At 51.8% G+C, this 23,604-nt stretch overlaps 3 protein-coding genes and 1 long non-coding RNA gene across 6 annotated transcripts in view; 2 read left to right on the forward strand and 2 right to left on the reverse strand.

Annotated features, from left to right (window-relative positions):
- ubtfl (upstream binding transcription factor, like) overlaps nt 1–1,508 on the forward strand; it is a 12,210-nt gene extending 10,702 nt beyond the window's left edge. For both annotated transcript variants that reach the window (XM_060059144.1, XM_060059142.1), the window contains exons 17-20: nt 49–96; nt 236–349; nt 595–699; nt 933–1,508. In XM_060059144.1, coding sequence (XP_059915127.1) covers nt 49–96; nt 236–349; nt 595–699; nt 933–1,007 — 342 coding nt within the window. In that variant the 3' untranslated portion in view covers nt 1,008–1,508. The remainder of the gene's footprint in view (nt 1–48; nt 97–235; nt 350–594; nt 700–932) is intronic.
- A 550-nt stretch (nt 1,509–2,058) lies between these two features.
- Nucleotides 2,059–11,172, reverse strand: fastk (Fas-activated serine/threonine kinase). Of its 2 annotated transcripts, XM_060059139.1 has the most exons (12): nt 10,978–11,172; nt 10,496–10,588; nt 8,158–9,157; nt 7,446–7,749; nt 6,706–6,893; nt 6,006–6,154; nt 5,325–5,541; nt 4,411–4,570; nt 3,854–3,945; nt 2,938–3,586; nt 2,736–2,850; nt 2,059–2,576 (listed from the first exon to the last, which is right to left on the reverse strand). In XM_060059139.1, exons 3-12 carry the CDS (start codon nt 9,113–9,115, stop codon nt 2,490–2,492), a joined length of 2,919 nt encoding a protein of 972 aa, XP_059915122.1. In that variant the 5' UTR covers nt 9,116–9,157; nt 10,496–10,588; nt 10,978–11,172; the 3' UTR covers nt 2,059–2,489. The 2 variants fall into 2 exon arrangements, with proteins under 2 accessions (XP_059915122.1, XP_059915123.1); XM_060059140.1 differs by lacking the exon at nt 10,496–10,588.
- Nucleotides 11,173–11,599: 427 nt separating this feature from the next.
- afg3l2 (AFG3-like AAA ATPase 2) lies at nt 11,600–23,313 on the forward strand. Its single transcript, XM_060059141.1, has 17 exons — nt 11,600–11,844; nt 12,592–12,691; nt 12,821–12,880; nt 13,006–13,139; nt 13,357–13,503; nt 13,745–13,816; nt 14,467–14,588; nt 15,180–15,456; nt 16,042–16,179; nt 17,120–17,273; nt 18,160–18,267; nt 18,678–18,803; nt 19,024–19,134; nt 19,850–19,965; nt 20,745–20,945; nt 21,507–21,701; nt 22,321–23,313. Exons 1-17 carry the CDS (start codon nt 11,746–11,748, stop codon nt 22,561–22,563), a joined length of 2,403 nt encoding a protein of 800 aa, XP_059915124.1. The 5' UTR covers nt 11,600–11,745; the 3' UTR covers nt 22,564–23,313.
- Nucleotides 19,863–20,748, reverse strand: LOC132463191 (uncharacterized). Its single transcript, XR_009526982.1, has 3 exons — nt 20,440–20,748; nt 20,344–20,391; nt 19,863–19,992 (listed from the first exon to the last, which is right to left on the reverse strand). It is a non-coding gene; the product is annotated as an uncharacterized LOC132463191 (long non-coding RNA).
- Nucleotides 23,314–23,604: the final 291 nt, after the last annotated feature.

Here is a 23,604-nt window from a genome sequence, read left to right on the forward strand (position 1 = left end):
GACTCTATATATTGTATGTTAACCGACCCTCCCTCTTCTCTCCACCAGTCTCTCTCTCCCCAGGAGCGGGCGCTCTACAAAGAGTTCTCGTCCACGGTGAGTAGGACCCGCACCGGTCCTCTCTGACCACGCAGCCTCTGTCAGCCACACATGCTACCATGGCCTCAGCGGGCGTGGCGGTGGAAGGTCGCTACATGTCTCACTCACTGTGTGTGTGTATGTGTGTGTGTTACAGAAGCGGAGAAGCAGCACCAGGGTCCAGGGGCCCGGGGCCAAGGTGCGGGTCACGGCCAGGGGTCCGGCCCCGGGGGTCGCCGTGGGAAAACGCTCTATGGCGTACCGGGCCAAGGTAAAGAACACACGCACGCTTTCCCAAGACTAGGTTTACAGAGCGACAGGAACCCACACACACTCAATACTATATATTCAACATGCACACCGTACTCACCAGCCATGAGTGTGTAGTAAGGCCTCATAACAGAAGGGTCTCCCACAGGGGTGTGTTATGTAACTAAAAGCCCACCTGCTCATTGGTGAGCCGGTCAAACAGAAGGGTGTCCTACAGGTGTGTGTTTTCTTCAATGTGTTCTCCAGCAGGACACGTCTGAGTCGGACGAGGACGACGACAAGAGCGACTCTTCGGACTCGGACGACGACGACGAGTCGTCAGGAAGCAGCGACAGTGACGAAGACGACGAGGTGGGTTCCTCCGCCCGTTGCCAGCGGTTTAGAGGGCCCCGTTTTGGGATGGTTGTGCTCCGCAGCCTTTCAAAGATAATCTGAAGCTCTCCCCGACGCTCGGCCTCAACCAAGACAGACCAGAACCCCTGTAACCACGTCTAACTAGGCCAAGCCGATGGCTGGTTACCAGACCTACCGGGTCTAGTGGGGCTCGTTATCGTAACCTCTCCCCGTCTTCCTCCCGCCCGCAGAACGACGAAGACGACGAGGACCAGTCGGGCGACAGCAGCTCCTCGGAGGAGAGCAGCGACTCGGACACGGACTAGCAGCACAGGAACAGGAGAAGTTGTGCAGGCCACGCCTCCTCACAAGCCATTTTTTGTTTTGGTTTTTCCGGCGGACCAATGGGCAGCGTCGACACCGGACTGCCGTGATCCTGGCCCCGCCCGCAGCGGACGGGGGCGAGCGAAGGACCTACGTTACGCTAACGTTCCTGAAGGACGCTCGGCGCCTCTCGCGGGGGTTGTTACATGTGTTCCCCAAGTGTTTGTCGGGCGTTACCGTTTGTTTGGTTTACATTTTAAGAAAAAAAATGGCCTTTAACCTTGATGTGTCACTATTTTTTATCATGACTATAAACTTTAACAAGCGCGTTTAAGCTTTTTGATTTTGTTTTTTTTTAAGACTGGGATTTGTACAGTTGAACAGGAAGGGGACTTTTGAGGTCCCGGTTGCTGACTGGTTGTCCAGGGTTGGGAGGAAGTTCTTCAGTTCCCACTCGACTATTTTGGACAAAACGTTAAGAATTAAAATGCACTTTTTTCTCATCCGGTCTCGCGAGGTTTTTGTAATCTAAACACTTCAAAGCGGCATCACGCCTCAAGGAATGACAAGACACCGGGGTTATATTTTTATATTTTATATAGACATTTGAGGTCGATAGATTTATATATAGAATATAAACAAGCTTTCCCACATCTGGGCACCCACCCACCCACCCACCCACCCCCCTGGCCCGGTACCACAAATAAATAGATTTCCCCCCCCCCCCGGGGAGACGGCGTCGTTACCATAGTAACGTCATCCATCCCCCAGCAAAAGGGGAACGCAAGGGTCACTCAATGATTTACAAGATTCGTCTCCACACACACATGAATGAGCCACATATAAACCCCCCACATTGACGGATTAGTGTCCCATTGGAAACCCTCTTCCCCATCCACAGATTACCCTTAACCCAATCCCCCCCCACCTTCCCCGGACATGCATCAGCGCAGCGCTAGTTTGCCAGCATGATTAGTCAAAAACCTATTTGGTTGTCCCCATGGGAAAATGGGAAAACGCTTTTTTTTTCCCCCAAGCAACCCACAGTTTTCATTTTTGTCCCTAGAATATCAAATACATGTTTGTTTTTTATGTCATGAGACAAATGGTTTACCTGTCACGTTAAAAACTCCCGGCCACAAACATTAGTTTGTTGGATTATTGAGCTGCGAGGTTCCGTCGCAGACGGACGAGAACGGTTTGTGCTACGCTAACCGCCGCCGCAGTGCTAATCCGTCTCGGACCCGCTGTCTCTGGACAGGATGGCGGTTAAAACAACAAATGCTATTCCTTTTTTTTTTTTTTTTATCCCCCTGAAATATAACATTTCTACTCGGCTGAACACAAGATAGTTGTCAACCATCTAGAAAAATGTCCCTCTTATCAAGAGCATGATTCTATAAACCCCCTTTAATCTCAAATTCAAACTACCACCAGCAGCCCCCTCATCTGCCCCCCCCCCCCTCCCCCCGGCCGGTCTGCTGTCATAAGGGCACCGAGAGCAGCTTCTTGTGGAGGTACTGCTTCACCTCTTCGATGCCGTTGAGCTTCTCCAGCTCCTGGTAGGGCAGCTGCGGAGAGGAAGACAGAGGGATGGATCATGCTTCTGCTGCTTCCAGAACCACATTCTGACATGTTTCAGTGCCTTTTGTACTGGCTACCAAGGTGTAGGGGTGTGTGTGTGTGTGTGTGTGTGTGTGTGTGTGTGTGTGTGTGTGTGTGTGTGTGACCTGTAGGATGATGTAGCCGAGGAGCTGCAGGTGGCGGTCCCTCATGGCGCGTGAGCCCACCAGCACCACTGAGTTGTGACAGTAGTGCCACTTGTCGTTCACAGACATCACCACCCTGCACAAACCAGATGCATTGTGGGAAACGGTCCACCAAAAAGCACCATGAGACCAACGTAGGTGACACTGGGATGTTCCCACCCACCTGCGGATGGCCCGTAGGTCACCGGCGGCGACGTCCGCATCGCTCCTCTCCGCAGGGTGCCCCCCGGAGAGGGGGGCTGTGGCCGGCCCCTCGGAGGCGGAGCTCTCAGAATAGGCCACGCCCTCGTAGAACCCCTGCAGCTCGCAGTCCGCCTCCTGCCCGGAGGGGGGAGCCGCCACTCCCCCTGACTCCTCCTCCTCCAGGATCTGACCAATGGAGAACTGGAAGAGGGAGTCGGGCCCCGGGGCCCCGGGCGGCGGCGGGGGGGCCAGGCTGTCGGAGGGGGGGCTGCTCAGCGTGGAGCTGTCCTGGCTCTCCAGGGAGGCGTCCTTGGCCAGGCCGGAGTAGTAGTCGGGCCCCGAGGCGTAGTAGGAGCCGTACTCCGCCAGGCCCCCGGCGCCGTTGGGGCCCGGGGAGCCGCGGAGGTGCAGCGGGAGGAAGGCCTCCGGGACGGCCCCCTCCGGGTCCGGCCCCTCCCCCTTCAGCGGGCTGAACGGGGAGAACTTCTGGAAGTCCGAGGTCAGCGTTGTCATGGAAACCGCACCGTCGGCCTTGGGCGTAGCCACGGCGACGCAGGCGGGCGGGGGCACGCCGGCTCCGGGCCGAACGGGGAGGATCCGCCCTGACGCGTCCATTAAGATCAGGAAGTCTGCAGGAAGTGACATCACCACACATGAGTGGACTGAAGGCGGGCCCCGAGAACGTCTTTTTGCCAGAGATTCAGATCTCAGATCAGGCAACTTTTAAATATAAATGCATCCAAAGAGCTTTATAAATAAATTGCCATGAACAATCAGCACTATTAACTACCAGACTACTAACGGTAGCATTCATAGTACTAACGATGGTATTCACAGTACTATCCGTAGTATTCACAGTACTGTTAGTAGTTCTACTACCCATATGGGCAGCGTACCTGTGTAGTATCCTGGAGCCAGCACCTCGTCCTGCTTGTAGCTCTGTTCTCCCACCAGCTGCCTCAGCGCTTCAGCCACCAGACCCTTATAACTGACAACCGCAGCAACCAATCAGAACCCACACACACAACAGCCAATCAGAGAGCAGACAACACAACAGTCGATCAGAGAGAAGACACAATATTGTATTCAACGTCCCCAGCCTACCTGTGTGTGGGACCTCCCCCAGCCTACCTGTGTGTTGGACCTCCCCCAGCCTACCTGTGTGTTGGACCTCCCCCAGCCTACCTGTGTGTCGGACCTCCCCCAGCCTACCTGTGTGTGGGACCTCCCCCAGCCTACCTGTGTGTGGGACCTCCCCCAGCCTACCTGTGTGTTGGACCTCCCCCAGCCTACCTGTGTGTCGGACCTCCCCCAGCCTACCTGTGTGTCGGACCTCCCCCAGCCTACCTGTGTGTGGGACCTCCCCCAGCCTACCTGTGTGTGGGACCTCCCCCAGCCTACCTGTGTGTGGGACCTCCCCCAGCCTACCTGTGACCTCATGCCCCCGGCTCACCTGTACTTGCGGTTGACCTCGTCGGCGGTGAGGGCGTGGTCGAACATGAGCACCTTGTGCGCGTCCTGCAGGCGGGGGCCCGTGTAGTCCCGGTACTCCAGCTGCACCGTGGCGTCCAGCAGGGACAGATAGCGCCGCACGATCAGCGCGTACGGGCTGTCTGCAGGGGGCGGGGCATGACAGGGTTAACGGACTGCAGTTAGAACGCAATGTTTCTACCCTGTGGCCAGACCAGAGCGCTGTTGGTGTTTACTGTTAGTGCCTCACATTCACCCATTCATAAACACATTCATTCACCCATTCATACACACATTCATACACACATTCATTCACCCATTCATACAAGGCGACAGCCAGCAGCTCGGGATCAGTTAGGGTGTCCTGCTCAACACTCTGGGATCTGTGTATGGATGTGTTGACTGGTATGGGTACTGTTGATTTGTGTAACTGTGTGTGTGGTGGTCTGTCCTGTGTGGGGGTCTATCCTGTGTGGTGGTCTGTCCTGTGTGGTGGTCTGTCCTGTGTGGGGGTCTGTCCTGTGTGGGGGTCTGTCCTGTGTGGGGGTCTGTCCTGTGTGGGGGTCTGTCCTGTGTGGGGGTCTGTCCTGTGTGGGGGTCTGTCCTGTGTGGGGGTCTGTCCTGTGTGGGGGTCTGTCCTGTGTGGGGGTCTGTCCTGTGTGGGGGTCTGTCCTGTGTGGGGGTCTGTCCTGTGTGGGGGTCTGTCCTGTGTGGTGGTCTGTCCTGTGTGGGGGTCTGTCCTGTGTGGGGGTCTGTCCTGTGTGGGGGGTCTGTCCTGTGTGGTGGTCTGTCCTGTGTGGGGGTCTGTCCTGTGTGGGGGTCTGTCCTGTGTGGGGGTCTGTCCTGTGTGGGGGTCTGTCCTGTGTGGGGGTCTGTCCTGTGTGGGGGTGTACTGACTGGTGACGTTGCTGATGAAGCTGGGGGAGAAGACGCGGTGCAGCACTAGGGAGGGGAAGTGGCCCAGCTGGAACAGGGACATGAGGATGTTGACGGTGGCCAGCGGCGAGCTCAGCGCCTTCAGCTCCAGCACCACCTCCAGCTTGGAGAAGAGCTGCTGCTCGTTGGCCGGCCGGTAGCTCATCCTGCTGAAGGGGAACACCAGCTTCTGGATCACCTGGGGACACATCAGAGAGGGGGTTCAACAGCCAATCAGAGAGGGGAATCCACAGCCAATCAGAGGGACTAATCCTCATCCAATCAGAGAGGGGGTTCGAAAGCCGATCAGAGAGGAATCCACATCCAACAGCCAGTAAGAGGGGATAACGTATCCAACAGCCAATCAGAGACCAGGAACTCAGAAAAAGATTACGTTTTCTGAATGATAGGCTATATAGATTTGCCTTTTCAGGAAGAAAATGAACCCAAACAGGTACACTGTTTTAAATCGCTTTGTCACAATGCTAACACGGTTATATCACTTGCATTACCATTTAATAATATTACGATGATGATTATATAAAAGGGCCTATAAATGATATATGACCCAGTTTTAAATTGCATGGCAACAATGTTAACAAGGTCCCACCACTTTATACATTCCCTCAACAAGGGGTGGTTCCGGGGGCTCCGGTCCCTCACCTTGCTGTCCAGGTACTCTGCCTTCTTGACCAGGAAGTCTGCGATGGTGTCCAGCAACTGGGTCTCCCGCAGGCGGTGGCGGGCCACGTACTTGGCGATGAGGGCCATGGTGTAGGGCGTGATGCTGTCCACCTTCTTAGGAAGCTCCTCTGCAGGGAAGGGCAGGAGACACACCGTCACCTCAGAACGCTCGCGGCCGGCTCCGTGTCTCTGCACCTTAACCGAGGCTCGTTCCTGTACGCAGTACGCTCTCAACCGGCCAGGTTCCGTGTTCTGAACCGGCCAGGTCGGTGGTTTACAAATTGCGCGGGTCGCCCATTAAGTAGGTCACAGCAGTTGAAAGGATGGCTTTACACGACGATTTGATTAACATCGTTTTCAAAACTGTATCTGCATGTCTACATGCCTCGTCTGTTCCTATTTGACCATGTCGATGTTTGAAGAATGATCTCAATTTTCTGGTTTGGTAATGAGAACTTATGTGTCCGTAATGCTCCTTTTACTGCAAACTTTTCTTTGTTGCTCAACGGTACTCCCCTTTCAGGGTCGGACATGGCAGGAGAGAGTTGGAGAATGCCCGGGATTAAGTGAACCCACAGTGGACGATGCTCTGATTCAACCCTACTAGCCTTCTGCACCACGTCCTAGCTATGTTGCGTGTGTGTGTGTGCGTGCGTGTGTGTGTGCGGGTGGTCCGTACTGGCCAGGCTGGCGATGAACCTCTCCTGGCGGTTCTGGTAGAAGAGGTGGGAGCTGAAGATGAGCTCCAGGCTCTTGTTGCTGGCCTCGCGGACGCACGCCGCCAGCATCTCGTCCAGCAGCGCCATCTCCTGCTCCCGCACGCCGCTCACGCTCGCCAGCGTGTGCTTCACCAGGCGCAGGATCTTCCTGCGAGGGGAGGGAGGGAGTGAAACGGAGCACGTACTGACACACATAGTGTGTGTGTGTGTGTGTGTGTGTGTGTGTGTGTGTGTGTGTGTGTGTGTGTGTGTGTGTGTGTGTGTGTGTGTGTGTGTGTGTGTGTGTGTGTGTGTAACAGAGTACTGCAAACTGACACACACTCAAAGCGCAGAAACAGAGTTCTGCATACTGACACACACACAAACACAGTAACAGAGTACTACATGCCGACACACACACAGTAACTGAGTTCTGCATACTGACACATAAACAACACAAAACAGACAGTACCAGAGTATGTTCTGACACATCCACACAACACAGTAACATAGTAACGTAGTAGTATGTTCAGACACGCACACGCTGAGTAATACAGCACCAGAATAGATACTGACACAATACATAGTACATACTGACACAATACACAGTACATACTGACACAATACACAGTACATACTGACACAATACATAGTACATACTGACCCCGACAGCCCACGGAACCACATCACCAGCGTACCCAGTACTCCTCCCCTCACCCACCTGTTAGCTAGCAGCAGCTCTGGGCTGGAGGCGGCCGGGCCGTTGGCGCCCTCTGGTGGCTGCAGCGTGCGTAGCTTCAGCCGGTAGTAGGACAGCAGTAGGAAGAGGGTCTGGGGGTGGCGCTCGCGCTCCAGGTTCTTCTCCAGCGCCGCCAGGCAGGCCTCTGTCAGCGGGTGCTGGCGGCCCAGGTGGAGCTTCATGCTGGAGCTGAACACCATGGACACGTCCTTCTGGTTGAACTGGCCCAGCCGGGCCTGGCACTCTGCCTCCAGCACCTCCACCACCCTGCAGTCGCTGGGCAGGCCTGGGGAGGGCACCACCACACAGCGTGTAACGTACACACCGACGTAGACCAGTACAGAGCCACAGAGACCAGTACAGGCCTGAGACAGACACATGCAGACCAGTGCATAGAATAGAGAAGGTAGAGGGATTGATAAGGGACATCGTGACTTAACTTATCCTCGCATATGAAATGGGAACTGCAAAACATCTCAGGCCAGATCTAGTGATCTGGTTCCAAAACAGCAATCGCCTACAGGTAGGCTGTGCAGCCTGCGCTCATTGGGGTTCTGAAGTCTAATACACTAAACCCTGCACTGTCCTTCCTTGAGTAGTGACGTGTTGAGTTAAAGTAACAGACTCATATCTCTCATCCCTATGTCGTGGGATTTTAAATCTGAGTGCAGTGAGGGCGGGTAGGAGGCCTCACCGAGGGCCGCCACGGCGTACAGACAGTTGACCACGCTGAAGTTGTCGAACTTGGCGCAGTCGCCGATGATGTCGTCGCAGAGCGTCTGGAAGTCCTGCTGCTCCAGGATGTCCCGCCCCTCGCTCTCCTCCGCTCCTCCCGCTCCGGGAGGGCAAGACGCCGCCCCTGCCGGAGCCCCGCCGCCATCGGAGGCGGTGGAGGATCCCGTCCCCGCCGCTGGGCCGCCGCCGCCTCCGCCCTGCAGCAGCTGGCTGATCTTGTGCAGGGCGATGGGGTAGTGGTTGTGGGAGATCTTGCCCGGGTTCTGGGTGACCCAGCGCAGCACCTCGTCGGGCCGGTGCGAGCGCTCGATCAGCCGCTTGAGGGTGAAGAACGTGTCGTAGCTCATCTTCTCCTGGATGAAGTTCCACGTCTTCTTGCGCCCCGAGGCCAGGCCGCCGCCACCGCCCAGGGCGGGCCCGTGGCTGTAGTGGTGGTGGTGCAGGTGGGCGTGCTGCTGCTGGAAGTGGTGGAGGTGCGGGGGTGGGACTAGGGGAGGGGCCAGGTGTGTGGGCGGGGCCAGGTGTGCAGGGGGCGGGGCGTGGTGGGGGTGGGGGTGGTAGTGGTGGGGTGGGTGGTGGCCGTGGAAGTGGGGCCCGCGGTGAGGCTCTGCGCGGCCCTGGTAGAGGGGGTAGGCGGGGCTCTGGGCGGAGGGGTGGTGGTGGTGGTGGTGGTGGTGGTTCTCCATCATGGTCATAGCTCCGCCTCCACCCGCTGAGAGCTGTGTCCTGCGGGCCGGCTTACCCCCGGCTGGCCCACCACCCCCACCGGCGCCGGCAGAGCTGTAGAGGCGCGTGGTGTACATGGCGGCCCGGGGGAGGGGCCCGAGGCGGGGGAGGGTGCGGAGGGAGGAGGGGGAGGAGGGGAGGTGAAGGCTGCCGGAGCTCAGGAGCTTCCAGCCAGAGAGGAGACGCAGCATAGTCCAGAAGCTGGCCCAGAGGGGCAGCAGCACTCACTACACCTGCACGCACACAGACAAACAGACGGACAGAGAGAGAGACAGAGAGGGAGAGGGTTATTGTGTTGTGGTTTGATCATTTCCATATTTGAAGCCTAATCTACTTTTTGATACTTTGGCCCATGCTGAATGACCCGTTGCATTGAATTGAGAGAAACATTGACAGAGTTAGACTAACAGGAGGAGGTGGTAATATGGCTAAACACATTTAGACAGAGTCTGACAAAGTCGAGAGGGGATAAATGGTTGAGAGACATTACATCCTGACGGTCAAGAGGTAGTACAGATGGCGAGAGGCATTGTGATAGAGTCAGAGAAGGTGAGACACACAAAACAATAGCGAACGCAGCAGGACAACAAGTAGAGTACAGTAGAAACAGGCATTAACCTGGCAAGTAATCCATTCTTTGAAAGCAGTCCACCTTTCAGCAGAAGATTCAAACACTAATTATGCAACTATATCCTGTATTGGCTCTAGTATTACATTTTATTATAGGTTGCTCTGCATTTGTATGTCAAATAATTTGAGTTATAGGATAAGAGTTGATCTTCAGTTGAAACTCTACCATGAAGCCTAATCTGCAGGGCTACTGGTTAAGGATCTGATGTTGCTGTTAATGCTGTTAACATTAGTTTCCAACAAAGTATGCTAATGCATCCTCCCGTTTCCTTATGTTACTGAATCTGGAGATGGAAAGAAGCGGGTCAAACACCCACCATGGCAACAGCATCATGGCCACCACAAATCAAATATTACTAAATACAACGAGTGCCTACATGTCTATGCATTCACGGTTGTAGCTTCTCATATACCCTTCCTATGCATAATCCTCCTAACCAACCGGTATGCATTCACAATCTAGCAACATGTTTCAACACGCATGCGTATAGATCTGTATTCAATGTTAAACAAAGTCCATTCAAAACCCAAACATCAACGCACTGTACTGGAAAAAGTAATAACTAATAATTTGGCTTAATACACATTATTATCGTTCATACAATTCAATATTCGTAATAGATCCCAGGGCGCAGGGCTTTTAATTCTTGCTGGACTAAAGCTGACGTCATTCACTGCAATGAAACACTCGATCGTTTCCATCAGATGGATCCCCTCAACCCCAACCATAGCAGGGTCACATACAGGGTCAATTTAAAATCGGATGTATGTGAAATGATTCACGCTGACAATCAAGGCGTTGGCTGATGCAAGTGAACGTTAACAGTGAGCTAGGGGACTTAAAGACACAAGTCAAGGAGCTTGACATTTCTGTTAAAGTCATATGTGCAAAAGGTAAAGAGAAAAGCGATACATAGTGAGCATGTAATGAACATACTTACATTTTTCTCTAAGGCAATCTGAGGTGTTCAACTAGAGAAACGAAGCCTGAGTGCAGCTACTGCTAGCTCCCTGCTAGCCCTGGGCCATTCGCTCTGAAACGTCAAGTTTCATCAGATTGTTAGTCGATCCAAGTGTGAACTCGAGTTTCTTTGCAAGTGGCACCCACAGCTACAATTCCATTGATGGCCTATTTTTAAATAATTGACGTTAAGCGTCTCTAACTACGTTGGCTCCTTGGTCGTGCAGCCATGGGCATCTTTTCACATTAGAAAGTTTCCAGATCCACCCTCCAACCTGTGTCAACAGCCGTGTAGTCATGATCCATTGTGTGGACAAAACGAGTTTGGTTTTATTACTGGTTACACTGTCTAAAAATACACGAACTGACTTTGGGTTGGAGTGGCTAATGGGCTTCCAGCGGTCGGACATAGGTCGCTGGGTGTCGGTAGAGTAATGACAGTGTGTGTTTTGAACAGATTACCTCATAGTTTGCAAACATCCGCACTCGTAAAATGTTGAAGTACGATAGTCTGGTTGCTTGCTATATGAGTAATGAACGGACAGAATAGCCCCGATGACAGCAGCTTCACTTCTGGCGAGCAGCCCCGGCGAACGCCATCTTTTCCTTCCCGAAGTGCAACTGCAACAGTGAACTTCTTCGTCTGGTGTCATTAGTAGTTTCACGCCGCCGCATGTCGCTCCCTGCTGGCCAATAGACGAACTGGCACAGTTACTATGTAACATGTCTGAGTACTTTCACCACCAGAGGGCGCTCTAAAACCACCCATTCTATATAACATTCACACATTGTTCTACATGGGAAGCAGTACATGAGTGAATATAGTGGTATGTTTGAAATTAATGTCATAATGATAATAATAATAATAATAATAATAATAATAATAATAATAATAATAATAATAATAATGAGAATAAGTGTTCGTAAATGTATTAATAGTAATATGTTTGCTTTGATTTCTTGATTAATTACCGCTCTTAAGAATGGTCCAATAAAGGGGCAGACCCACAAAGATTTATAACAAGGTAATTCACAAAAGTTAATATTGGGTAACAAATGGTTTACGTCACATTGAAAACGTCATCGCGCAGCTCACGTCTCCATTCGATAACAGTAAAGATGGCGCAGGAGTTGGGCCATGGAAAGGGACTTTTCCTCGGTGTTTGACCGACAGTATTGCTCCTGTTATCAAAACGTCTCACTCAAATTAAACAATCTTGAGGGTCCACGATGGCCCACCGGTACCTCCGGCTATCGGAGGGGTGCAGGCACCTGCTGAGACGCCTGCTGCCGCCCCAAGTCGCATTGGCTCCGAGCACTTCGCGCCTGGTATGTGTCTCTCGCACGTTTTGAACGATCCGCTCAAGAAATCAAGTGTCCCATGAATCTAAATGACCCATACTGCGTGTCCGTATTACGGTTACAGCCTTTGCAGAGGTCTGTGTGCGGACGAAACAGGACTTGGAGTGTCCGTGACTTTGTGTTGTCTCGCAGCGTGCTGCCGCTGTGGACCAGAGGCCCCGCATTGACATTGATGCTGTTGTTTTGCTCTGACAAGTGAAGCTGGGTTGCACAACAAATGGCCACACTAGACCTGAGATGTGTAATACTGTCTTTTTTCACTGTCAGCAGACAAAACTGCCTATTTGATATCACTGACGTCTAGTCTGCTCAATAAACATCATGACCTCTGTTCAATAACACCTGTAATACCTGATCTCTGAAATGTTGGAGGACATTAACATTATGTTCATGGGGTCGTGTGGTTGCTCCGAGGTAAACGCTGTGTGTTAGCTTCCACCACAGACCAGTGCTCAGGGTGTGACAAGTCATTCATTTTCACATAATGACAGTTGTATAACAGTTGTAACAGTACATCGGCTGGTTGCAGACACACCAGCAGTAACTCGTCGAAACACACGGCACAGTTAATTGTCGACACCTGTCGCATGTGTTAACGTTTTGGACCATATTGATTGACCAGTCTGTAACTCTAGAAGCACCTGTTGTGAAACACAGACGCTTTATTATGGCTAACTACAGAAGATAACGGCCGTCTTGCGGTGCGGCCCGTAGGTGCTAAGTCCCACCGGGAGCCGGGCCGTAGCGGAGCAAGATACCGTGCTAGCGGCGGTACTGGGAGCTGTGAGACGTTTCTGCGCCAAACCTCCGAAAGGTACGACCCCGACGAATGGTGGCGGTTTGACCAATACCGGTGTCTGCAATGCACATGGCTATTGCCATGACTACACAAGTCGACATTGTTGTCTCTATTGAGGTAACGCCGGGTCTCTTCCTGTCTCAGGGTTCGAGAAGTACTTCCCCGAGGGCAAGAAGACACCGTCCAGCGCTGAAGCGGCCAAAGGTACCCCCCCCCCCCTCCTCCTCAACCACCTTTTTATGGTCTTGCTAAAGACTGCTACTCTCCACTCTGAATACTGCTTGATGACATACTGACACATACCCCTCTGCCCCGCCCCCTCCCCTCAGAGGCCAAGCCAAGCAATGGGCCGAAAAGCTCTGGGAGATCAGGAGGAGGAGGGGGAGGGGCCTCGGGAGGAGGGGGAGGAGGAAAGAGAGGAGCCCGGAAAGAGGACTCCACCTGGCAGAGTCGTCTGCAGAAGGTGAGACCTCTGAGAGGGGTGACGTCACTAGGGCCAGAGTAATAGTGGGATGATGTCATTGAGAATGTAATGATGAAGCCACGAGGGTCAGAAGGTTAGAGGGACAATGACCCTGTCCCTCAAACAAACATTAATCACACGTTTATTAACGCATCACACGAGTGCCCAAGCCTTGGCCGATATTGTGGCATTGACGCCAAAACGCTGTTGTTGCCAGGGCGATGTGCCTTGGGACGACAAGGAGTTCCGACTGGTCCTCCTGAGCGCGGTCGCGTTCGGGGGCACCGTCACCTACCTGCTCCGGGACGGAGGCCGCGAGGTCACCTGGAAGGACTTTGTCAACAACTGCCTCGCCAAAGGAACGGTAAGGTTCCCACGCCCCTTCAAAACCGAAGGCTTTGTCCTGACGCAGTGTTTGATCCCGTTTAATCGTTAGTACAATTGGGAGTGGGGCCACCTAAACCACTCATTAGCCTGCCCCTTTCTCACGCTGGAGCTGTGTGATTGGTTAATTTCGGAGCATCTCTAAGGTGATGGGATCTGTGTTGCCGGGCAGGGTTGAGCCAGTTTCTTCCCAGTAATTAACTTGTGTGGTGTCTCCACAGGTGGAGCGGCTGGAGGTGGTGAACAAGCGCTACGTCAAGGTGGTGTCCACTCCGGGGACGCCCGTCGATGGGGTGAGTGATAGTTTCAATATGAGAAGATGACGATGATTAGGATGATAATAATGCATACATCAGTGTATACATTTTACCAAGCCTTTTAGGATTTTCCAGGTCACAGTTGTGTCTCTCTCTCTCTCTCTCTCTCTCTCTCTCTCTCTCTCTCTCTCTCTCTCTCTCTCTCTCTCTCTCTCTCTCTCTCTCTCTCTCTCTCTCTCTCTCTCTCTCTCTCTCTCTCTCTCTCTCTCTCTCTCTCTCTCTCTCTCTCTCTCTCTCTCTCTCTCCTCTCTCTCCTCTCTCTCTCTCTCTCTCTCTCTCTCTCTCTCTCTCTCTCTCTGGTAAACATGTATAATTAGAAGTAACTAGATATGACATTGAACACACTCTTAAGCAGAAACCCACAGGAGGAAACGGATATTAACAGAGCAGACGGGATAAAAACAGAGTTAGATGACTTGTACAAATTGGGTTTGATAGAGATTTTTTGAGCTTTTTTAAGTAGTGTGTCTCATTGATGGAGATGTGTGTGTGTGTGTGTGTGTGTGGGGGGCGGAGGCTCCCAGAGCCAGGGTGCAGAGTAATCACATGTGCTACAGCACCCACGGCCCCAGCATCCCTCTGATATTCCGTTCCTGTGTTGTTGTGTTGCTGTGTTGCGCGTCCAGTACGTGTGGTTCAACATCGGCAGCGTGGACACGTTCGAGAGGAACCTGGAGACGGCGCAGTACGAGCTGGGCATCGAGGGGGAGAAGCGGCTGCCCGTGGTCTACTCCACGGAGAGCGACGGGTGAGGAGCCCGCTACCGTACCCACGGCAACCCACTGCTCACTACCTCTGACCGTCCAGCCGCACCCACGGCACCCACCCACTGCTCACTACCTCTGACCGTCCAGCCACACCGACGGCACCCACCCACTGCTCACTACCTCTGACCGTCCAGCCGTCGCTTTCATCCAGAGCCACGCTCTCAGATAGACAGATGCACGTCATCCAGGAGCCGGTAGGGGATAGGGCGTATCGCTCAAGGAGTGTGGACATGGGGGATCGAACCCACAACCAATCTGCCACTACACACACACACCTACTATCATTTAATCTTAAAAAAGTACGAGACATGTTTGTCTAAAACTCACGTACAGTTAATTGGGTCATAAAGCAACAGGTAGACATTGGGGTTAGATCCCAGTACCTTATGGCAGAGAGGTTGAACCTCCCCTTGTCCCTACACTGTCCTGCCACACATGCACTACCGTCCAGCACTGTAAACCAACCAGCACTGTCAACCTTTTCCTGTCATTCCTATTGGTCCGACTGATGGAGGTGGATCCGGTGATCTAACGCGTGTCCCTCTCTCTCCGTCCCTCCGTCTCTCCTCCAGAACGTTCCTACTGAGCATGCTCCCCACGGTGCTGATCATCGGCTTCCTGCTCTTCATGGTGCGGCGGGGGCCGGGCGGGGCGGGGCGTCCGGGCCGGGGGGGCATGGGCGGGCTGTTCAGCGTGAGCGAGACCACGGCCAAGGTGCTGCGGGAGGAGATCGAGGTGAAGTTCAAGGACGTGGCGGGCTGCGAGGAGGCCAAGCTGGAGATCATGGAGTTCGTCAACTTCCTGAAGAACCCCAAGCAGTACCAGGACCTGGGGGCCAAGATCCCCAAGGTCAGTCCGGGGCCCCCCAACCTCACCCTCGTTTAGGGAAGTGTGTGTGTGTGTGTGTGTGTGTGTGTGTGTGTGTGTGTGTGTGTGTGTGTGTGTGTGTGTGTGTGTGTGTGTGTGTGTGTGTGTGTGTGTGTGTGTGTGTGTGTGTGTGTGTTGGGGGGGGTGACTTGGGTAGGCAAGTGGAGAGACCAGCTGGAGAGGAAGCTAGAATTATTTTAAAGTATCAAACCCAACAAAAATCCTGCCCCTCATATCCGGCCTCCTTCCAAACCCACTCCCCCTCAACACGGACTAGCTCGCTAGCAGGTCTGCAGAGCCTTGTGGTAAACCTCTGTCCTGTGTGATGAGCGCTCTGGCAGTGTGAGCTCATGTGAATTAAAGTCACTGTGTTCTTTGGACTTAACCCTCGTTACTCTCGACTAACAAAGCTTTCTTTCTTTCTTTCTTTCTTTCTTTCTTTCTTTCTTTCTTTCTTTCTTTCTTTCTTTCTTTCTTTCTTTCTTTCTTTCTTTCTTTCTTTCTTTCTTTCTTTCTTTCTTTCTTTCTTTCTTTCTTTCTTTCTTTCTTTCTTTCTCCCCCTCTCAGGGGGCCATCCTAACGGGCCCCCCCGGCACGGGGAAGACCCTCCTGGCCAAGGCCACGGCGGGGGAGGCAGACGTCCCGTTCATCACCGTCAACGGCTCAGAGTTCCTGGAGATGTTTGTGGGCGTAGGCCCCGCCCGGGTGAGGAGACCCCCTGGAGCCTCACATCACCACACACACACACTGTACTATTATACATTATACACACTGCATTATCTGGTGACACACTACCACATACACACACACAGTATTATTTTACAATACACACACTGCATTATATTGTAACACACTACCACATACACACACTGTATTATTATACAATATACAAACTGCATTATATTGTAACACACTACCACATACACACACTGTATTATTATACATTATACACACTGCATTATATGGTAAAACATCACCACATACTAGGGCTTTGACTCTGAACTTCGTTATTCGAATATAATTAGAATATCAAAATATAAATCAAAATTCGAACGAATATTAGGCAGCCATTAATATTCGAACCTGTTATGGGCAGGCCAAGAGGGAGAGACGTCGGAGAACCTGACGCAGTCCATTCATAATATTGTAATGACCACGGAAGAGGCAGTGAATAAAGTATTGATTAGACAGCAATTTATAAGAACCCTAATAAACCGTTGGAACACGTAAGACCGGTAACCATAGCAACGCGGTACACAAATCTCGCGAGCCCAATCCAGGTCTTACTGAAGGCATTTAATGGTCAAAATATTAATAATAAATATTTGAATATTAATATTAATAAACAAACAAACTTCAAATATGATTTTTGGGCAAAGGTCAAAGCCCTACCACATACACACACACGGTACTATTATACAATACACACACTGTATTATAACACACCACTACATACATACACACTGTAGTCACACACACACACACACACACACACACACACACACACACACACACACACACACACACACACACACACACACACACACACACACACACACACACACACACACACACACTGTATTCAAGTATAATACATACTCCATCAATATACTTATCTTCTCTCTTCCCCATTTCCTTCTGTCAGGTCAGAGATCTGTTTGTCCTGGCGAGGAAGAACGCGCCGTGCATCCTCTTCATCGACGAGATCGACGCGGTGGGTCGGAAGAGGGGGAGGGGGAACTTCGGGGGCCAGAGCGAGCAGGAGAACACCCTGAACCAGCTGCTGGTGGAGATGGACGGTAGGACGGACCCCCTCACACCCACACCTTCAGAGAGTGCTTGCAGAGTCCATGACTTGGTGCTGTTCACTAACGTCTACCTAACGAAGGTATTCATGAAGAGCCGCACAGATGTCCTTTAGGATTGATTCCAACTATGCTACAGTGATTCCCCCAGCACTGTATGGTTAACAAAAATAGGGCCCCGCCTTGACTACCAATGTATACTTTTTTTTATTATTATGCATTAACAAAGTACAAAACTCTCGTAGGGAAAGAAAACATACTCCCATCATGTACAAAAAATAAAGATAAACAATGCATTGGTAATACTGTTCACATCAATAGTTGTGCCATAAAGCCTTTTGATGGAATAGAAACGGCGCAATCAGATGGTTGTATATATTATTGCGAACTGAAACCCTCCCCCCCCTGGTGTGTGTGTGTGTGTGTGTGTGTGTGTGTGTGTGTGTGTGTGTGTGTGTGTGTGTGTGTGTGTGTGTGTGTGTGTGTGTGTGTGTGTGTGTGTGTGTGTGTGTGTGTGTGTGTGTGTGTGTGTGTGTGTGTGTGTGCTTTAGCACAGTAGCACCTAGCCTACCCAAGTGTCTACAAAGGGTTGACGCACTCATCCAGTAGCTGGTCTTAAAAACAAAAGTTTCTCAAGGGTGAAAACGTGTGAAAAACATCTGATACATTGATTTTTGCATGCAGTCACGAGGTGTTGCGTGAGGCTGTCTCTGTGAAACTGACATGTGTATTTCCCCACCACATTAGTCACGCCATCCGCGAACTCAGCCTAACGACAGTTAGCGTGCGTGCGTGTGTAAAAATAGCGAACCATTTGATGCGTGGATACAACGATAAAGGCAGCGCTAAAGAGACCCTTATCTCCTCGTGTTCTGCTCAGGCTTCAACACGGCCACCAACGTGGTGGTCCTGGCCGGGACCAACCGACCCGACATCCTGGACCCTGCGCTGATGCGGCCCGGCCGCTTCGACCGGCAGATCTACATCGGTGAGGAGCCAGGGGGCTAGCTAGTGAGCTGAGACGGCTGCTAGAACCGGTTCTAGCGAGATCTCACTTCATGAGTGAGATCTCGCATCTCGGACAGATAAGGATCCTTAATGCAAAAAAGCACACAATAGTCGTAGAAATGAACTCATCTAATGTACTCATACACCAGTCTCCTCTCTAGCAGATCTCAGAATAAAGTTTCACAGAATTTGAATACAGTTTCATCCCCCCCCCACAAAGCACTTATCCCTACATTAAAGGAGGGCGATGTTTACCTGAAGGCCAGAGACCCCTGTGTCGTTGCCAATACGCGCAAACTCCATTTGTTTGTGGTCGGCTGTAAGGACAGAACAATAAGACCCACAACAAAACTTCTGGCTGGACTCTGACCCGTCTCCTCTGTCACACAGGCCATCCCGACATCAAGGGCCGGTCGTCCATCTTTAAGGTCCACCTCCGGCCTCTGAAGCTGGACCAGAAGATGGACAAAGACGCTCTGGCCAGGAAGATGGCCGCCCTCACACCTGGGTTCTCAGGTAATCACCTTCGATGAGAGGTGGAGTTTGAAGACCGCGTGCTTCGTCCCGGGAGGTCTTTGATCTAGAATCTTTCTAAATTTGCTCTTCTTTCTATGTATCGTGTGTGTGTGTGTGTGTGTGTGTGTGTGTGTGTGTGTGTGTGTGTGTGTGTGTGTGTGTGTGTGTGTGTGTGTGTGTGTGTGTGTGTGTGTGTGTGTGTGTGTGTGTGTGTGTGTAGGCGCTGACATCGCCAACGTGTGCAACGAGGCGGCGCTGATCGCTGCTCGCCATCTGGCGGACTCCATCGACCAGAAGCACTTTGAGCAGGCCATCGAGAGGGTGATCGGAGGTAACGCACTCATGGAGGGACACACAAACATGGACGGACCCACACGTACTGACACAAACACGCATACCTGCACAAATGTACTGAGCCAAACACACATATATGTACTGACACACACACATGTACTGACAGACAGGACACTACGATGGTACTGGTTGTGTTATGGTTCCTGTTGGTTCTGGTTGGTACTGGTTCCTGATGGTACTGGTTGGTACTGGTTTCTGGTGGTTCTGGTTGGTACTGGTCCCTGATGTTACTGGTTCCTGTTGGTTGTGGTTGGTACTGGTTTCTAATGGTACTGGTTCCTGATGGTTCTGGTTGGTACTGGTTCCTGATGGTACTGGTTCCTGATGGTTCTGGTTGGTACTGGTTCCTGATGGTTCTGGTTGGTACTGGTTCCTGATGGTACTGGTTCCTGTTGGTTGTGGTTGGTACTGGTTCCTGGTGGTACTGGTTGGTACTGGTTCCTGATGGTACTGGTTTCTGTTGGTACTGGTTCCTGTTGGTACTGGTTCCTGATGGTTCTGGTTGGTACTGGTTTCTGTTGGTACTGGTTCCTGATGGTTCTGGTTGGTACTGGTTCCTGATGGTTCTGGTTGGTACTGGTTTCTGTTGGTACTGGTTCCTGTTGGTTGTGGTTGGTACTGGTTCCTGATGGTTCTGGTTGGTACTGGTTTCTGTTGGTACTGGTTCCTAATGGTTCCTCTCGGCTGTGCAGGTCTGGAGAAGAAGACCCAGGTCCTTCAGCCTGAGGAGAAGAAGACGGTGGCCTACCACGAGGCGGGACACGCCGTGGCGGGCTGGTACCTGGAGCACGCCGACCCGCTGCTCAAAGTACTCACTCACTCACTCACTCACTCACTCACTCACTCACTCACTCACTCACTCACTCACCCCTCACTCACTCACTCACTCACTCACTCACTCACTCACTCACCCACATACCCCACACTCACTCACCCACATACCCCTCACTCACTCACTCACTCACTCACTCACTCACTCACTCACTCACTCACTCACTCACTCACTCACTCACCCACATACCCCTCACTCACTCACTCACTCACTCACTCACTCACTCACTCACTCACTCACTCACTCACTCACCCACATACCCCTCACTCACTCACTCACTCACTCACTCACTCACTCACTCACTCACCCCTCACTCACTCACTCACTCACTCACTCACTCACTCACTCACTCACCCCTCACTCACTCACTCCCCCACACACTCTCACTCACTCACTCCCGCACTCACAATGCTCCAACTCACAGTGATACCACTGCACAACTCTTTACACTTCATCAACACACTTGATACTACATGACCCTTCTACATATTGCTGCATCACGCCACACATTCTTGCCCAACACGACTCTTCTACACACGTAATTACACAAACGTTGACTAGACAGTGCCTCAACAAGCCACACTAGCCACGAGTAAGGTCAACTCTCCTTTCAGGCTAATGGATAGGAAAAGTATATGTAAATGTCGCTTGCTGCTGGACTTCCTGTTTGACTTTGTTTTCCGGCGTACTCTCAGGCTGACAGATGAACTGTACTGACCGTGTGTGTGCGTGTGTGTGTGTGTGTGCGTGCGCAGGTCTCCATCATTCCGCGGGGGAAGGGTCTGGGCTATGCCCAGTACCTGCCCAAGGAGCAGTACCTGTACACGGCGGAGCAGCTGCTGGACAGGATGTGCATGACGCTGGGGGGACGCGTGGCCGAGGAGATCTTCTTCGGACGCATCACCACCGGGGCGCAGGATGACCTCCGCAAGGTCACGCAGAGCGCCTACGCCCAGGTACGTAGTAGTAATGTTTACTTTACTATCATACCGTCTATTATCTTATACTCTATGGTCACCCAGAGCGCATACACCCAGGTACGTAGTACTAATGTTTACTTTACTATCATACGGTCTATTATCTTATACTCTATGGTCACCCAGAGCGCATACACCCGGGTCAGTGGTGCTATTATACGATATTATGTGTTTCCCCTACTCAAAGGTCAGTAGAATGATTATATATCAGATGTAGTGTTGGCGTTCTTTAGGATCGGCTCTGTCTGTGATGTTATGAAGAGTCCCATGCTGATGCACTATGGCCATGGGTGGGATGTCGATGCAGTCAAGGTGTAGAGGAGATCATGGTGTTTGTTCGGTGTACATACTTATTTTGAGGATGTAGTTAGGTTTGAGTTATGATGAAGAGGGCGTCACGGTGCCAGGGGCCGATGTGCGTGTTGAAACGGTTCCGCTGCAGGTGTGATGCCCTGGCTTCAAACCTACTGTCAGAGGAATACTGCAGGTAGCTGATCCGTGTGTGTGTGTGTGTGTGTGTGTTTGGTGTTCCTTCTCCAGATCGTCCAGTTCGGGATGAACTCGAAGGTGGGCCAGGTGTCGTTCGACCTGCCGCGGCAGGGGGAGATGGTGCTGGAGAAGCCCTACAGCGAGGCAACCGCGCGGCTGATCGACTCGGAGGTGCGCGGCCTCATCAACGACGCCTACCTGCGCACGCAGGCGCTGCTGGTGGAGAAGAAGTCGGATGTGGAGAAGGTGAGAGCGTCTTCTGGTTCCACTGGTCGTGGAGGAGGGGTTCGTCATGCCCTGCACGCCCGCACAAACGCCCACTATGTTAAGGGCTCTGGGTACCCTAGAGAAGTGCTTTATAATACAATCAATTAATATAAAGGTATTATGACTTGTTTAACAGGCCAAGTGACTCAAACTGGATTGAGGCTGGTAGGCTTACATTTTTATTTTCTTTGTATACTGTTGGACAAGGATCAGGGTCAAACTAACTGAACCAAGCAAAGGTCATGCAGGTTAGCTTACGTAGCAGGGTGCTAGCAGGTAAAGGGGCATTCGGCACTCAGTTAGCCTAGCCTGTACAAACGATGACTGGTTCTGTAGTGCTCTCCATCTTACAATCAACTTCTATTTAAAAGTGAATCGGAGTCCTTGTAATGACCAACCATCGGCTGTCGTTGAGACGCTTTCTATCTCAACCAAACAATCAAATGATGCCTGGCCAGCTGACCTCTATTCAAATCTTTCCTAAAGAGGAACGCCCAAATTAGGCCCACCTTCAGCCCTCCACCCACCCACCCACTCAGCCAGGTTCTGTTCCCCTGCCGCTATACACGCTGACGCGGTTGTCCCTCCCCTCCCCCAGGTGGCGCTGCGGCTGCTGGAGAAGGAGGTGCTCAACAAGGAGGACATGGTGGAGCTGCTGGGCCCACGGCCCTTCGCCGAGAAGTCCACCTACGAGGACTTTGTGGAGGGGACGGGGGGCTCGGAGGAGGACACCTCCCTCCCGGAGGGCCTGAAGGACTGGAACAGGGAGAGGAAGGAGGAGCCGGAGGAAAGCCAGGAGGAGCAGGTTGCGCGGCAGATCTCCAAGGACATGCCCTTTTAAAGACCCTCCCCACACTCCTCCACCAATCAGGAGGGTGCTGACGTCACGGGACACCTTTTTCATGAGGCCGGGGCGCACGGACTGGGAGCTCCAGGAAGGACTGGCCCAGTGCTCTCGCCTGCTGCCCAGAGAGAGAGCAAAGGACTGGGGGAGCGAGAGAGTCAAGCCCCCCAAACACCACCTCTACCAGCTCCACCACCTGCGTTCAGCTAGAGTTGTACCTGAGTTACTTATTCAGATGGTACCATGAAAACTATGAATTAGTGAGAATGATGCTCTGACACACGAAATACTACTCCTTCTCCTCTTCTCTGGTGGAGGAGGATGCTTTTAAGGAGATTCTCGAGGACATGGATGTTAACTGGTGACCAATGAAATCTAGGGAAAAGCTGGCTGTATTTTGAAGTCAATTTTCAAGTCGTACCACCTTGTTGAATTATTGGCTGTCTATCGTCAAACCATTATTTTTCATCAAATCGTATATAAAAAAACTGTCGTAAATGCAAAAAGAATGTCAACCGGTCTCCAGGCGGTTACATGGTTGTCTTTGTGTTGTACGTGGTTTAAGTTAAATGGAGGAATCGCCGTGAAGAAGATATTGATCAAGCTCATGGGTGGTGTGTGGTTCTTCTGAAAGCTGGGGCTTGCAGTAACCTTTAAATGTTTCCCACCTGGTTTGCTCTGGTTCTGCCATAAAACACTTATATGACAGCTGTGTCTGTTCTTGCAATAAACTGCTGAAAACACTGACATTTGCCTAGTAATTCTTATTCTTATTGATTAATACTCGCTATATACGTGAGGTTTTTGGTCTATGCAAACATCGATGCACCCTGTGATAATGTCTTTGCGTGGTTGGTCTTGAAAGCAACACCAGAGAGGTACATAACCCAACTCAAAGGTTTTTACAAAACGATTAAACAGATCTATGGGAGTCTTTAGGTCTTAAAATATTACAACTTCCAGGCATTGCTATCTGCTGACGCATAAATGCTGATGACATTCATTCAGACTGAACTGGCACCAGGAGGCTGTTGTGAG

Source organism: Gadus macrocephalus, chromosome 8 (assembly GCF_031168955.1).
Source record: "Gadus macrocephalus chromosome 8, ASM3116895v1".
Lineage (NCBI taxonomy): Eukaryota > Metazoa > Chordata > Actinopteri > Gadiformes > Gadidae > Gadus > Gadus macrocephalus.

Bases quoted from the DNA above. Each gene is read 5' to 3' on its own strand.
- fastk (XM_060059140.1), bottom strand. From the start codon at position 9,115: ATGCTGCGTCTCCTCTCTGGCTGGAAGCTCCTGAGCTCCGGCAGCCTT. The intron at 6,155-6,705 runs GTACGGACCACC...CCTTCCCTGCAG, and splicing joins GTTCATCGCCAGCCTGGCCA to AGGAGCTTCCTAAGAAGGTG. The intron at 2,851-2,937 runs GTGGGTGGGAAC...TGGTTTGTGCAG, and splicing joins GACCTACGGGCCATCCGCAG to GGTGGTGATGTCTGTGAACG.
- afg3l2 (XM_060059141.1), top strand. From the start codon at position 11,746: ATGGCCCACCGGTACCTCCGGCTATCGGAGGGGTGCAGGCACCTGCTG. The intron at 17,274-18,159 runs GTAGGACGGACC...TGTTCTGCTCAG, and splicing joins GCTGCTGGTGGAGATGGACG to GCTTCAACACGGCCACCAAC. The intron at 18,804-19,023 runs GTAATCACCTTC...GTGTGTGTGTAG, and splicing joins CCTCACACCTGGGTTCTCAG to GCGCTGACATCGCCAACGTG.